Genomic DNA, 12,286 nt, shown 5'->3' with positions numbered 1-12,286 from the left:
CCCCCTCTCCCAGGCTTGTCTCAGTCTCCCCCCGCCCCTCCCAGGCAGGGCTCAGGGCTTCCCCCCAGGCTCGCTCGCCCACTGGCTCCCCTCCGGCTCCCCACCTCCCAGGCTCAGCTGGCTCGGGGCTTGCCCCCCAGGGCTGGTCTCAGGGACCCTCCCCCCCCCCACCAGGCTCGCCCCCCGGCTCGCCTCAGCCTCCCCACCCCCCTCAAGCTCAGCTGACTCGGGGCTTGCCCCCCAGGGGTGGTCTCAGCACTCTCAGGCTCGCCCCCCCACGGGCTCGGCCAGCTCGGGGCTTCCCCCCCCCCCCCCCGCGGGGCTCGGGCTCGCCGGGGCTCGCAGGGCGGCGCGCCGCGCCGGCAGTGCGCAGTGGGCTGAGCGCTGCGGCGGGCGGGCGGGCGGGCGCTCCGGTTGCCGGCGCTCGGCGGAGGCAGCAGCCGGGGCGGCCCCCCCCGCAAAAGGCCCCTCCCCCCGGGGCTCTCCGCAAGGCTCCGGCGGCGGCCGGGACCCTGCAGCCCCCTGCGGCCGGCCCGGGGGGAGAGGCAGAGCGGGGCGGGTCGAGGACCCCCCCGCCCCGTCCCTCTCCATCATTGCGGGGCGCAGGGCGCACGGCTCCGGGCGCAGCCTCCTGCGGGCGTCCCTCTCCATGGAGGGGGGACCGGGGGCGCCCGGGGCCGACAGCCCGAACCGGGCCGTGGAGTACCTGCTGGAGCTCAACAACATCATCGAGAGCCAGCAGAAGCTGCTGGAGACCCAGCGGCGCCGGATCGAGGAGCTGGAGGGACAGCTGGAGCAGCTGACCCAGGAGAACCGGGACCTGCGCGAGGAGAACCGGGAGCAGCCCAGTCGGGAGAGGGAGGGGCCGTACCACCAGCACCCGGGCCGGGAGTACCAGGGCCGGCCGGAGCGGGACGGGCAGTTCCAGAGCCGGCCGGAGCGGGACGGGCAGTTCCAGGGCCGGCCGGAGCGGGACGGGCAGTTCCAGAACTGGGAAGGGCAGTACCAGAACCGGTCCGATCGGGAAGGGCAGTACCAGAAGCGCGGGGACGGGCCGTTCCAGAACCGGGACAAGGAGCGAGAGCCGCACCCCGGGAACCGCGAGGGGCCCTACCAGAACCGGGACAGCCACTACCGAGACCAATGCCAGCTGCACCGGGACAGCGGCTCCGTCCGGGAGCGGAGCGGCCCCCACCAGAACCGAGACAAGGAGCGGGAGTACCCTCGCCCGCCCCGGGAGCGGGAGCGGGGCCCGCTGAGCCGGGGCGTGTCCCGGAGTTCCAGTCCCGGAGCCGGCGGGGGCCACAGCACCAGCCCCAGCACCAGCCCCGCCACCACCCTGCAGAGAAAGTAAGGAGCTGCGCCCCTGCTCTAGAACCTGCCCCAGTCTAGATCCCATGCGGTCCCCAGGCCTGGATCTCTGCTTTGCTCGGGATCCTTGGGCCTCTTTTCTCCTGTTTCTGCTGTAGATCCACCTCCCCCTGCTCTGGATCCTGCCCTAGATCTCTCTTCCCCCCTGTGCTAGGTCCTGGAGCCACCCTGCTCTAGACCACTCGGGATATCTGCTGTGGATCAGTCTCCCATGCTCTAGGAGTCCTGCTCTGGATCCCTCTCTTCCCTGTTGTAGATCCTGGATTCACACGGCTCTGGGTCCCTCTGGATCTCTGCTCTGACCCCTGTTCTAGAGCCCTCTGCCTGTGGCCTGGTTCCCTGTTCTGGCTAGGTTGCCCTGTCTAGATCCAGGCTCCCTGCTCTAGATCCCTGGATCCTTCTCCCTCTGCTCTAGATACCTCTACTTTCCCCACTATTGCAAGAGTCATCTGCCCCGTCTCTCCCTCCTCATCTCCTCCCAACCTACTCTAGATCCTCCTCTGCTTTCTTCTAGCCCCCTCTCCACCCTGCTCCAGAATAGATCCCTCCCCTTTCCCATAGATCCCCACCTCTCCCTCTCTATTTCCCTGGTACCTGTCCCGCTTCCCATCCAGTAGCTTTCTAGGGTCTTCCCTGAGCCTTGTAGCAGCAGGGGCTGTAGAGCTGCCCCTGGTGTGTCTAGAAGCAAGGGGTTCTCCCTGTCTAAAGGCAAGGGATTCTGGAGCCTGGCCTCCTGAAATCTAGAAGAAGGGGTTCCAGAGCTAGGATCCAGAAGCGCCAAGAAACAGTGCCTTCTAGAGCCTTCTCTCTAGGACCTCTGAAAGTAGGACGTTCTAGATCACACCCCAGACATGCCTAGAAGCAGCAGATCATAGAACCTGCCCCACTGTGCTCCTGGTGGTGGTGGGGTTCTTGGGCCTGCTCCCTGACACGTCTGGAAGCAGGGATGTTCTGGGCATCCCGTAGTGCATCTGGAAGTAACAGTCCTAGAGTCTGTTCCCAGCACTTCTAGCAGAAGGGGGCTCTAGAACCTGCTCCTCTGACCTGTCTAGCCTGGGGGGGTCATGGAGTCTTCCCTGATGTGACTAGAAGCAGGAGGGTCAGGAGCCATCCTGCTGCCTGGTAGCAGGAAGTTCTAGAGGGTGACACCCCAATGCATCAAGGAGTGGGGGGTTATGGAAGTTGGGGTTCTAGAGCCTGGTCCCCTTATATGGATGTTCTAGAGACACCCAGAGCGTGTCTACATTCATGAGGATTAGTAGCTGGTTTCTAGATCATGGTCCCAACCTACCTCGTACCACAAGGACTCTAGAGCAGGACGGGCCTTATAAAGCACAGACTCCGGCGCACCTAGCCGCTGGCAGTTCTAGAGCTGCTTTTGCCACTCCTGGTGGTTCTAGAGCACAGTCCTGCTATGTCCAGCAACAGGCGGGGTCTAGAGCCAGCCACAACACTCCTGGCAACACGGGGGTGGGGGGGAGATGAGACCTTGCACCAGGGACTCCAAGCCCCAGGGGGTTCTAGAGACACCCTGGCAAACAGGGGATCTAGAACCTGCTCCTGATGCGGCTGCTAGCAGGAGGGAGCTAGAACTTGCTCTGGACTCTCTTGGCAGCAGGGGGGTCTAGAACCTAACCCCGATGCATGTGGGGCGGTTTCCATCTGTAGATCTGCTTTATCCTGGTACCCCTGGTCCCTTCTGCCTCCCCCCTCCCAGGGGTACATGGCTATTGGGAGGGAACAAGGCTGGATGATGGGGTAATGCAGCATGGATCGGTTGGTGGCACATGGGGCGGGGGGACTGGGCAGGTACCCCCCCTTCCCCAGGGAGAGGGGAGCAAAGTGTCACGTGTAAGAGCACGGGGCTTGGGTCGTGGGAAGCTGGGGGATAGCAGGACCTTGCGTGGGTTCTCCTGAACTCCTGGGTTCTCTCCCCGGCTCTGGGAGGGGAGCGGGGGCTGGTGGGTTAGAGCAGGGGGGGCTGGGAGCCTGAACTCCTGGGTTCTCTCCCCAGCTCTAGGTGGGGAGTGGGGTCTAGTGTATGTGTAAGGGGGGGGGAGGGCTAGGAGCCAGGACTCCTGGGTTCCATTGCTTTAGTGTCCAATTAGGAGGGAATCTGATTCCAGTTGTAGTTTGGCTTCTGAAGGGATCCCAGCGGCGTTGGCTCTTCCCGGGCTCGGATCCTGCCACCCTGCTGCCTGCGCTTCTGTTTGTCTCTCCAAAACAACCCCCTGATAAAATCCAGCCCCCCACCCACCACTTCTCCGTTGTGGGCAATCTCCTCCTAGGCCGGGGACAGTGTGTGAGCCGGGGGTGATCTCGTGATCCCCGGGGGTGGGAAATCTGGGGAACTTAGCAAGCTTGGGAGAGGATCTGGTGATCTTGGGATGGATCTGGTGATGATTTGGGGATCTGGGGATCTGATGGGGGATCTGGCAATGTCACAGGGATCTGGGGCTCTCACAGGGGATCTGGGGATCTCAGGGAGGATTTGATGGCCTTGGAATAGATCTGGTGATCTTACAGGGGATCTGGTGATCTTAGGGAGGATTTGGCAAGCTTGAAATGGATTGGTGATCTTATGGGGGATCGGGTGGCTTTGGGATGGATCTGGTGATTGTATAGGGATCTGGTGACCTTGGGATGGATCTGGTGATCTCATGGGGGATCTGGGGATCCGGGCAAGCTTGCGTGAGGCTCTAACGTCCCTTGCAGGGATTGGATGTGCTTCACAAACTTTGGGGATGATCTCGTGAGCGTGGAGGCCACAGGGGAGGCCTTTGGGGAGCTCTGCAGGCTTTGGGGACCCTCCTCCAGCCCTGCAGGCTGGGCTGTGCCGGGCAGAGCCGTGTGGGGCGTGCGAGGTGGGAATTGATGGCTCCAGCCGCGTGTTCTCTTCTCTTCCCAGCACCACCCCCTCCCGCAGCTCAGAAATTAGCAACGTGGTTTGGATGCTGCTGCAAATGACTTAAAGCAGCACAAATCTGTCTTGCTTTTACCGCCCACTCTGCGCCGAGGTGTTCATCAGAACCCGGAGTGCGAGCGCTGAGGGGGCGGGCGGGGGAATGCAGGGGCCTGAGCTCCCCCCTCCCCGAGCCAGGGAGAGAACCCAGGCATCCAGGCTCCAAGCCCACCCCCGGCTCTAAACACTAGACCCCACTCCCCTCCCAGAGCTGGGGAGAGAACCCAGGCGTCCTGGCTCCCAGCCCCCCCTGCTGTAACCCACTAGATCCCACTCCCCTCCCAGAGCCAGGAAGATAACCCAGGTGTCCTGGCTCCCAGCCAAGGACTATTTCAGGTGAGATCATTTGCAACCGTGCGGTCAGGCTGCATCCGTGCTGGCCCCGGGGGAGCGAAGATCAGAATCTGGCCCAGGGGTTACGCTGTCCTTGGCTGTTGCCGACTTGATGTCACCTTCTCATTCCCAGCCAAGCCTGTCCTGTCTGGGCTTCTTCACTTCCTCTGCCTTTCCCCAGGAGTACGGGGTGAACCCAGGCGTCTGGGCCAAATCCCAGCTCAGGAGATCTCTGCTTCTTCCCCGGCATTTTTGTGGGAGGGAGGCAGGTTTCTTCTTCACTTCCTGTCCCAAACCACTATGGAGCTGTTCTCCAGCCGCCCTTCCCCAGAGGTGGCTGCATCTTAGTGGTGGGTGAGCCAACCCCATGCGATGTTATGTGCGACTGTTCCCCAGCTGCCCCAGCCTAGAGGTGGCTGCATCTCAGCTCTGGGAGAGCCGTCCCCGGGAGTCTGTTGCTATCCTACCATCCCACATGGCAGCCACTAATCTCCCAGCATGGAGGAGGTCTGTAAAATACCCTGACCCCACAGGACAGATCTGGAGGAGGGAGGAGTGGTGGGGTCTGCTGGGTAGTGCGAAACCACAGCCTGGCTCTCACCCGGCCCCGGGGCAGGGACTGGCTGGCTCAAGGGGGCAGGGAATGGGGCAGGGGCCTGTCCCCTCTAGGGGGCACCGGCTCCCATCCGCCCCAGGGCAGCGACTGGCTGGCTTGGGGAGCAGGGAATGGGGCCTGGGGCCTGTCCCCTGTATGGGGTGCCGGCTCCCACCCGGCCCTAGGGCAGGGACTGGCTGGCTCAGGGGGACGGGGAATGGGGCCTGGCGCCTGTCCCCTGTATGGGGTGCCGGCTCCCACCCGGCCCCAGGGCGGGGGCGGGAATGGGGCCTGTCCCCTCGGGGCGGGGGCGCTGGGTCCGAGGTTCAGATCTCAGGCTCACGGGGCCAGCTGGTCCCCCCGCCCTGCCAGAGGACGGGAAAGGGCAGCAGATGGGGCGGTCGGTGGGAACCGTGGGCTGATGACGCCTGGCCCCCGGCCCCTGCCGCCATGCCACCTGTTCCCGGGAAAAAGCCCCACTGGGCTCTGTGCGCTGGGGCAGGTGGCCAGAGCTGCTGGGCCAGACCCAGCTCGTCCCCTTCCCCCCCACAAGCCAGCCAGCCCCTGCCCCGGGGCCGCAGGGGAGCCTCTTGAGGGGCCAGGCCCCGGGCCCCCTTCCCTCCTCCCCCGACCCAGCCAGCCCCTGCCCCGGGCCGCAGGGGGGCCTCTCGAGGGGCCAGGCCCCGGGCCCCCTTCCCTGCTCCCCCAAGCCAGCCAGCCCCCGCCCTGGGGCCGGCACTCACTCGAGGGGAAAGGCCCCGGGTTGGGGGCACCCCTGCTCCGCAGGCCTGTCCGGGTGTCCCCCGTCCCCCCTCAGCTGCAAATGAGCCGCTCTCAGATCCCAGCTCCGGCTCTGCAGGCAAGTTAACGCCAGTGTCTGAGCCCAGCTCCCCCTCTGCGCGCCCTGGAGAGCCCTCATCCCTGCGCCTCGCCCTGGGCTGCGCCACTCGACCGGACTCCTGGGTTCTCCCCCTGGCGCTGGGAGGGGAGTGCGGGCTAGTGGTTAGAGAAGCGGGGGCTGGTAGCCAGGACTCCTGGGTTCTCCCCCCGGCACTGAGAGGGGAGTGCGGGCTAGTGGTTAGAGAAGCGGGGGCTGGTAGCCAGGACTCCTGGGTTCTCTACCCAGCTCTGGGAGGGGGCTGCGGTTTAGTCGTTGGCGCGGGGGGGGTGGTAGCCAGGACTCCTGGGTTCTCTCCTGACTCTGGGAGGGGAGTGGTGGCTAGTGGTTAGAGAAGGGGGGGCTGGAAGCCAGGACTCCTGGGTTCTCTATCCAGCTCTGGGAGGGGAGTGCGGGCTAGTGGTTGGCGCAGGTTGCACTGGCTTCCGGACACCTGGATACTATGAATCTTCCCCAGTGTATCCTGTCTGGGTCCATACTTTTCTCTCATTAGTTAATGAGCAGTTTAATTTGGCCTAGTGTCCCCCCCCCCGCCCCGTTACCCTCATATGAATTTTGTGTCTGCTAGATTCTGCCCAGCAGCCTCACTAGCATTGAAAGGCCCCGAGTGTCTGACATAGGTCAGGGGTTCTCAAACTGGGGGTCGGGACCCCTCAGGGGGTCACGAGGTTATAACTTGGGAGGTCATGAGCTGTCAGCCTCCACCCGAAACCGGGATCCGGGATATATAATGGTGTTTATGTGTTTTTAATTTATAAAGGGGGTCACACTCAGAAACTTGTCACCAGTACAAAAGTTTAAGAACCGCTGTGCTGGAGTGTGAGTGTGTGTGGGGGCGGGGGGGGAGGTAGGACACGGGGCCTGTCCCCGCAAGGGGGCGCCGGCTTCCATCCAGCCCCAGGGCAGGGAACGGGACACGGGGCCTGTCCCTAAACCACGGAGTCTCCAGGCAGGTGTTGGAGTTATGTGGGCTGGATGCCCACTCCCTTCCCATCCTCCCCCCGAAACAGAGTCTGGGGTCAGGGGGAGCCTGGGGCTGGGCTGGCAGGGGGCTGCAGGTCGGGAGCGAGGGGCACCGGCAGGGCTGGGGGGAGCTGGGGGCTGGGCTAGCCGGGGGCTGCGGGTCGGGACTCAGCTGTGATTCCCCCACTCCCTAACTTTTACCTCCCCCACCGCATCCAGGACGCCTGGGTTCCAGCTGCAAAGAATAGACCCAGCCACTTTTGTGATTCCCTTCTCCCCTTGCTCCCCAGCAGCAATGGGGCGGGGGGCGGGGGGGCTGGATCAAGGGGGGTCTGGGTCTGGGGGGGCCGCCTGTCACTTATCCCGGTCTCTCTCTCCCTCTCGTCCGCAGGTCCGACGGAGACAACTCCCGAACCGTCAGGTCAGTGCTCGCGTCCCTCCTCTGCTTCCCTGCTCGCTCCCCGCTTTCCATCCCATCGCGCCTCCCCCGGCCCCCCCAGGTGCTGCTTTAGTCCCCCTCCCCGGCTGATCCCAGCCCATTTCGGCCCGTGGATCCGTCCCGTCCGCCCCTGCCCGGCCCATCTCTGGTTGTTCCCGGGTGGGCGTCCGGATGGGGCCCGTCTCACTCCGGATCGGGCGGGGCTTAAGACAGGGTCCCCCACCCCCACCTTGGCTGTGAGGCTGGTGCATTTGTAGCATGCAGCACGGCCTCGGCCAGCAGGGGGCGCCGCGGGGAGTGGGGTAGGGGGCAGGCCTGTGAGCGGCGCTCCCGGCTCCTCCAGCCCCGGCCTCTCCCTGCAGGGGGCGCTGCGTCCGTGGCTTTGCCTGTGTCCAGGAGCGGTGTGTGTGGGGCAGGGGGCCGGGGGGCGTCCGGGAGTATCTCATGTCCAGTGTGGCTGCACTTTCGGGGGGCCGGCTCCGCTTGGCAAAGCGGGTCGCATGTTGGGGACCAGCGGTGTGGGGCTGAGTGGCTTCCCTGGTGCCAGGGGAGGGGGCTGTCAGGACGACCGGCACGGCGGGGGGCCCCGGTCTCGCTCGGGATCTGGACAGCACCCTGCACGGCGGGGGGCCCCGGTCTCGCTCGGGATCTGGACAGCACCCTGCACGGCGGGGGGCCCCGGTCTCGCTCGGGATCTGGGCAGCGCCGGGCACGGCGGGGGGCCCCGGTCTCGCTCGGGATCTGGGCAGCGCCCGGCACGGCGGGGGGCCCCGGTCTCGCTCGGGATCTGGGCAGCGCCCGGCACGGCGGGGGGCCCCGGTCTCGCTCGGGATCTGGGCAGCGCCGGGCACGGCGGGGGGCCCCGGTCTCGCTCGGGGTCTGGGCAGCGCCCTGCACGGCGGGGGGCCCCGGTCTCGCTCGGGATCTGGGCAGCGCCCTGCACGGCGGGGGGCCCCGGTCTCGCTCGGGGTCTGGGCAGCGCCCTGCACGACGGGGGGCCCCGGTCTCGCTCGGGGTCTGGGCAGCGCCCGGCACGGCGGGGGGCCCTGGTCTCGCTCGGGGTCTGGGCAGCGCCCGGCACGGCGGGGGGGCCCGGTCTCGCTCAGGGTCTGGGCAGCGCCCGGCACGGCGGGGGGCCCTGGTGTTGCTTGGGATCTGGGCAGCGCCCGGCGCGACGGGGGGCCCTGGTCTCGCTCGGGGTCTGGGCAGCGCCCGGCAGGATTGCAGGGCGGGGGGGGGTGGGTGTCCCTGGTCTCCATCCAGGCCTGTAGGTGCTGTTGCAGAGTAAACCCCGTTACTGATACATTTCCACACCTGAGCTGCCTGACCTGGACACAGGCAGCCCCCAGAATTTCTTCTGGAACGAACGCGTCGGCTTTGGGGCGCTTCGAACGAATCCTCTTGTTTCCCTGAGTCATATCGTGTCCTGTATGAATGGGAAACATCTAGAGAACCCAGGCGTCCGGGCTCCCAGCGCCCCTGCGCCAACCACTAGACCCCACTCCCCTCCCAGAGCTGGGGAGAGAACCCAGGCATCCGGGCTCCCAGCCCCCACCGCTCTCACCACTAGACTCTCCCGCCCCCTGGGCTGGGAATAGAATTATTTCCCTCCGCTAATTATGTAATTAGCAAAGCAATTATTTCCGATTTTCCCCTGTTCCTGTGCTGTACATAACACACACAACACACACAACCGCTGCTTATTGATCCTGTGTGTGCACTGTTCAAACAACACTACCAGGTCGGTGGATAGATACTGATGTAAATAACAGAGTGGTTAGAGTCGGGGGGACCAGGAGCCAGGACACCTGGGTTCTCTCCCCGGCTCCGGGCGCGGAGTGGGGTCTGGTGGGTTAGAGTCGGGGGGACCAGGAGCCAGGACGCCTGGGTTCTCTCCCCGGCTCCGGGCGCGGAGTGGGGTCTGGTGGGTTAGAGCGGAGGAGGCTGGGAGCCCGGACGCCTGGGTTCTCTCCCTGGCTCCGGGCGTGGAGTGGGGTCTGGTGGGTTAGAGTGGAGGAGGCTGGGAGCCCGGACGCCTGGGTTCTCTCCCTGGCTCCGGGCGTGGAGTGGGGTCTGGTGGGTTAGAGTGGAGGAGGCTGGGAGCCCGGACGCCTGGGTTCTCTCCCTGGCTCCGGGCGGGGAGCGGGGTCGGGTGGGTTCCAGCAGGGCCGGGGCTGGGAGCCAGGACTCCTGGGTTCTCTCCCCAGACAGTGGCTGGGAGCTGTGTTGCTAGGGGTGCGTGGTGGAACCTCGAGGCTAATGTGGCAGGACGTTGCTAGGAGACATGGGGGCGGGGGGGAGCTGACAGCTCGGAGGAGGAGTGACAATGTAGGGCTGCCAGGATACATTGCCATGGCGACCAGAAACATACACAGTGCCAGCCTCCCAACAGCTGTTTCTACGGCAGGCGAGATTCACGTGGTGCAGCCACCTCTGGGGCGGGACAGCTGGGGAACAGCCACACATAACGCCGGATGGGGGATGGCTCGCTCGGTGCTGAGATGCAGCTGCCTCTGGGGCTGGACAGCTGGGGAACAGCCGTACATAAAGCCGGACGGGGGACGGCTCGCTCGGTGCTGAGATGCAGCCGCCTCTGGGGCTGGACAGCTGGGGACCAGCCGCACATAACCCCGCACGGGGAGGGCTCCCCCGGCACTGGGGTGCAGCTGCCTCTTCCCTCCTTCATCTGCATTCTGTTTCATTTGCCTCTGCCTCAGTTTCCTCACGATCCCCTCCTGTGTCTGGCTTTGACATAGAATCATAGAATATCAGGGTTGGAAGGGACCTCAGGAGGTCATCTAGTCCAACCCCCTGCTCAAAGCAGGACCAATCCCCAATTAAATCATCCCAGCCAGGGCTTTGTCAAGCCTGACCTTAAAAACTTCTAAGGAAGGAGATTCCACCACCTCCCTAGGTAACGCATTCCAGTGTTTCACCACCCTCCTAGTGAAAAAGTTTTTCCTAATATCCAACCTAAACCTCCCCCTCTGCAACCTGAGACCATTACTCCTCGTTCTGTCATCTGCTACCATTGAGAACAGTCTAGAGCCATCCTCTTTGGAACCCCCTTTCAGGTAGTTGAAAGCAGCTATCAAATCCCCCCTCATTCTTCTCTTCTGCAGACTAAACAATCCCAGTTCCCTCAGCCTCTCCTCATAACTCATGTGTTCCAGACCCCTAACCATTTTTGTTGCCCTTCGCTGGACTCCAATTTTTCCACATCCTTCTTGCAGTGTGGGGCCCAAAACTGGACACAGTACTCCAGATGAGGCCTCACCAATGTCGAATAGAGGGGGACGATCACGTCCCTCGATCTGCTCGCTATGCCCCTACTTATACATCCCAAAATGCCATTGGCCTTCTTGGCAACAGGGGCACACTGCTGACTCATATCCAGCTTCTCGTCCACTGTCACCCCTAGGTCCTTTTCCGCAGAACTGCTGCCGAGCCATTCGGTCCCTAGTCTGTAGCTGTGCATTGGGTTCTTCCGTCCTAAGTGCAGGACCCTGCACTTATCCTTATTGAACCTCATCAGATTTCTTTTGGCCTAATCCTCCAATTGGTCTAGGTCCCTCTGTATCCTATCCCTGCCCTCCAGCATATCTACCACTCCTCCCAGTTTAGTATCGGGGACTTCCCCCGATTGCCATGAGTTTTCAAAGATAATGGCCAATGGCTCTGCAATCACATCCGCCAATTCCTTTAGCACTCTCGGATGCAACGCATCCGGCCCCATGGACTTGTGCTCGTCCAGCTTTTCTAAATAGTCCCGAACCACTTCTTTCTCCACAGAGGGATGGCCACCTCCTCCCCATGCTGTGCTGCCCAGTGCAGCAGTCTGGGAGCTGACCTTGTTCGTGAAGACAGAGGCAAAAAAAGCATTGAGTACATTAGCTTTTTCCACATCCCCTGTCACTAGGTTGCCTCCCTCATTCAGTAAGGGGCCCGCACTTTCCTTGGCTTTCTTCTTGTTGCCAACATATCTGAAGAAACCCTTCTTGTTACTCTTAACATCCCTCGCTAGCTGCAACTCCAGGTGCGATTTGGCCCCCTGATTTCATTCCTGCATGCCTGAGCAACATTTTTATACTCTTCCCTCGTCATTTGTCCAATCTTCCACTTCTTGTAAGCTTCTTTTTTATGTTTGGTTTCAGAGTAGCAGCCGTGTTGGGCTGTATTCGCAAAAAGAAAAGGAGGACTTGTGGCACCTTAGAGACTAACCAATTTATTTGAGCATGAGCTTCCGTGAGCTACAGCTCACTTCATCGGATGCATCCGGAGCTGTAGCTCACGGAAGCTCATGCTCAAATAAATTGGTTAGTCTCTAAGGTGCCACAAGTCCTCCTGTTCTTTTTTTATGCTTAAGATCTGCAAGGATTTCACTGTTAAGCCAAGCTGGTCGCCTGCCATATTTACTATTCTTTCGACACATCAGGATGGTTTGTCCCTGTAACCTCAGTAGGGATTCTTTGAAATACAGCCAGCTCTCCTGGATTCCTTTCCCCCTCATGTTATTCCCCCAGGGGATCCTACCCATCAGTTCCCTGAGGGAGTCGAAGTCTGCTTTCCTGAAGTCCAGGGTCCATATCCTGCTGCTTACCTTTCTTCCCTGTGTCAGGATCCTGATCTCGACCAACTCATGATCGCTGCCTCCCAGGTTCCCATCCACTTTTGCTTCCCCCACTAATTCTTCCCGGTTTGTGAGCAGCAGGTCAAGAAAAGCTC

At 62.7% G+C, this 12,286-nt stretch overlaps 1 protein-coding gene across 2 annotated transcripts in view; it reads left to right on the top strand.

Moving 5' to 3' along the window:
* The first annotated feature begins 585 nt into the window (after positions 1-585).
* Positions 586-12,286, top strand: part of IQSEC2 (IQ motif and Sec7 domain ArfGEF 2) — a 60,419-nt gene continuing 48,718 nt past the window's right edge. For both annotated transcript variants that reach the window (XM_084612919.1, XM_084612922.1), the window contains exons 1-2: positions 586-1,350; positions 7,514-7,543. In XM_084612919.1, the coding sequence (XP_084469045.1) occupies positions 650-1,350; positions 7,514-7,543 (731 nt within the window). In that variant the 5' untranslated portion in view covers positions 586-649. The remainder of the gene's footprint in view (positions 1,351-7,513; positions 7,544-12,286) is intronic.

Source organism: Lepidochelys olivacea (assembly GCF_965140295.1).
Source record: "Lepidochelys olivacea isolate rLepOli2 genome assembly, chromosome: 23".
NCBI classification, from domain to species: domain Eukaryota; kingdom Metazoa; phylum Chordata; order Testudines; family Cheloniidae; genus Lepidochelys; species Lepidochelys olivacea.
The sequence above is the reverse complement of the archived record's forward strand: the minus strand, read 5'-3'. Positions and strand labels throughout refer to the sequence as shown.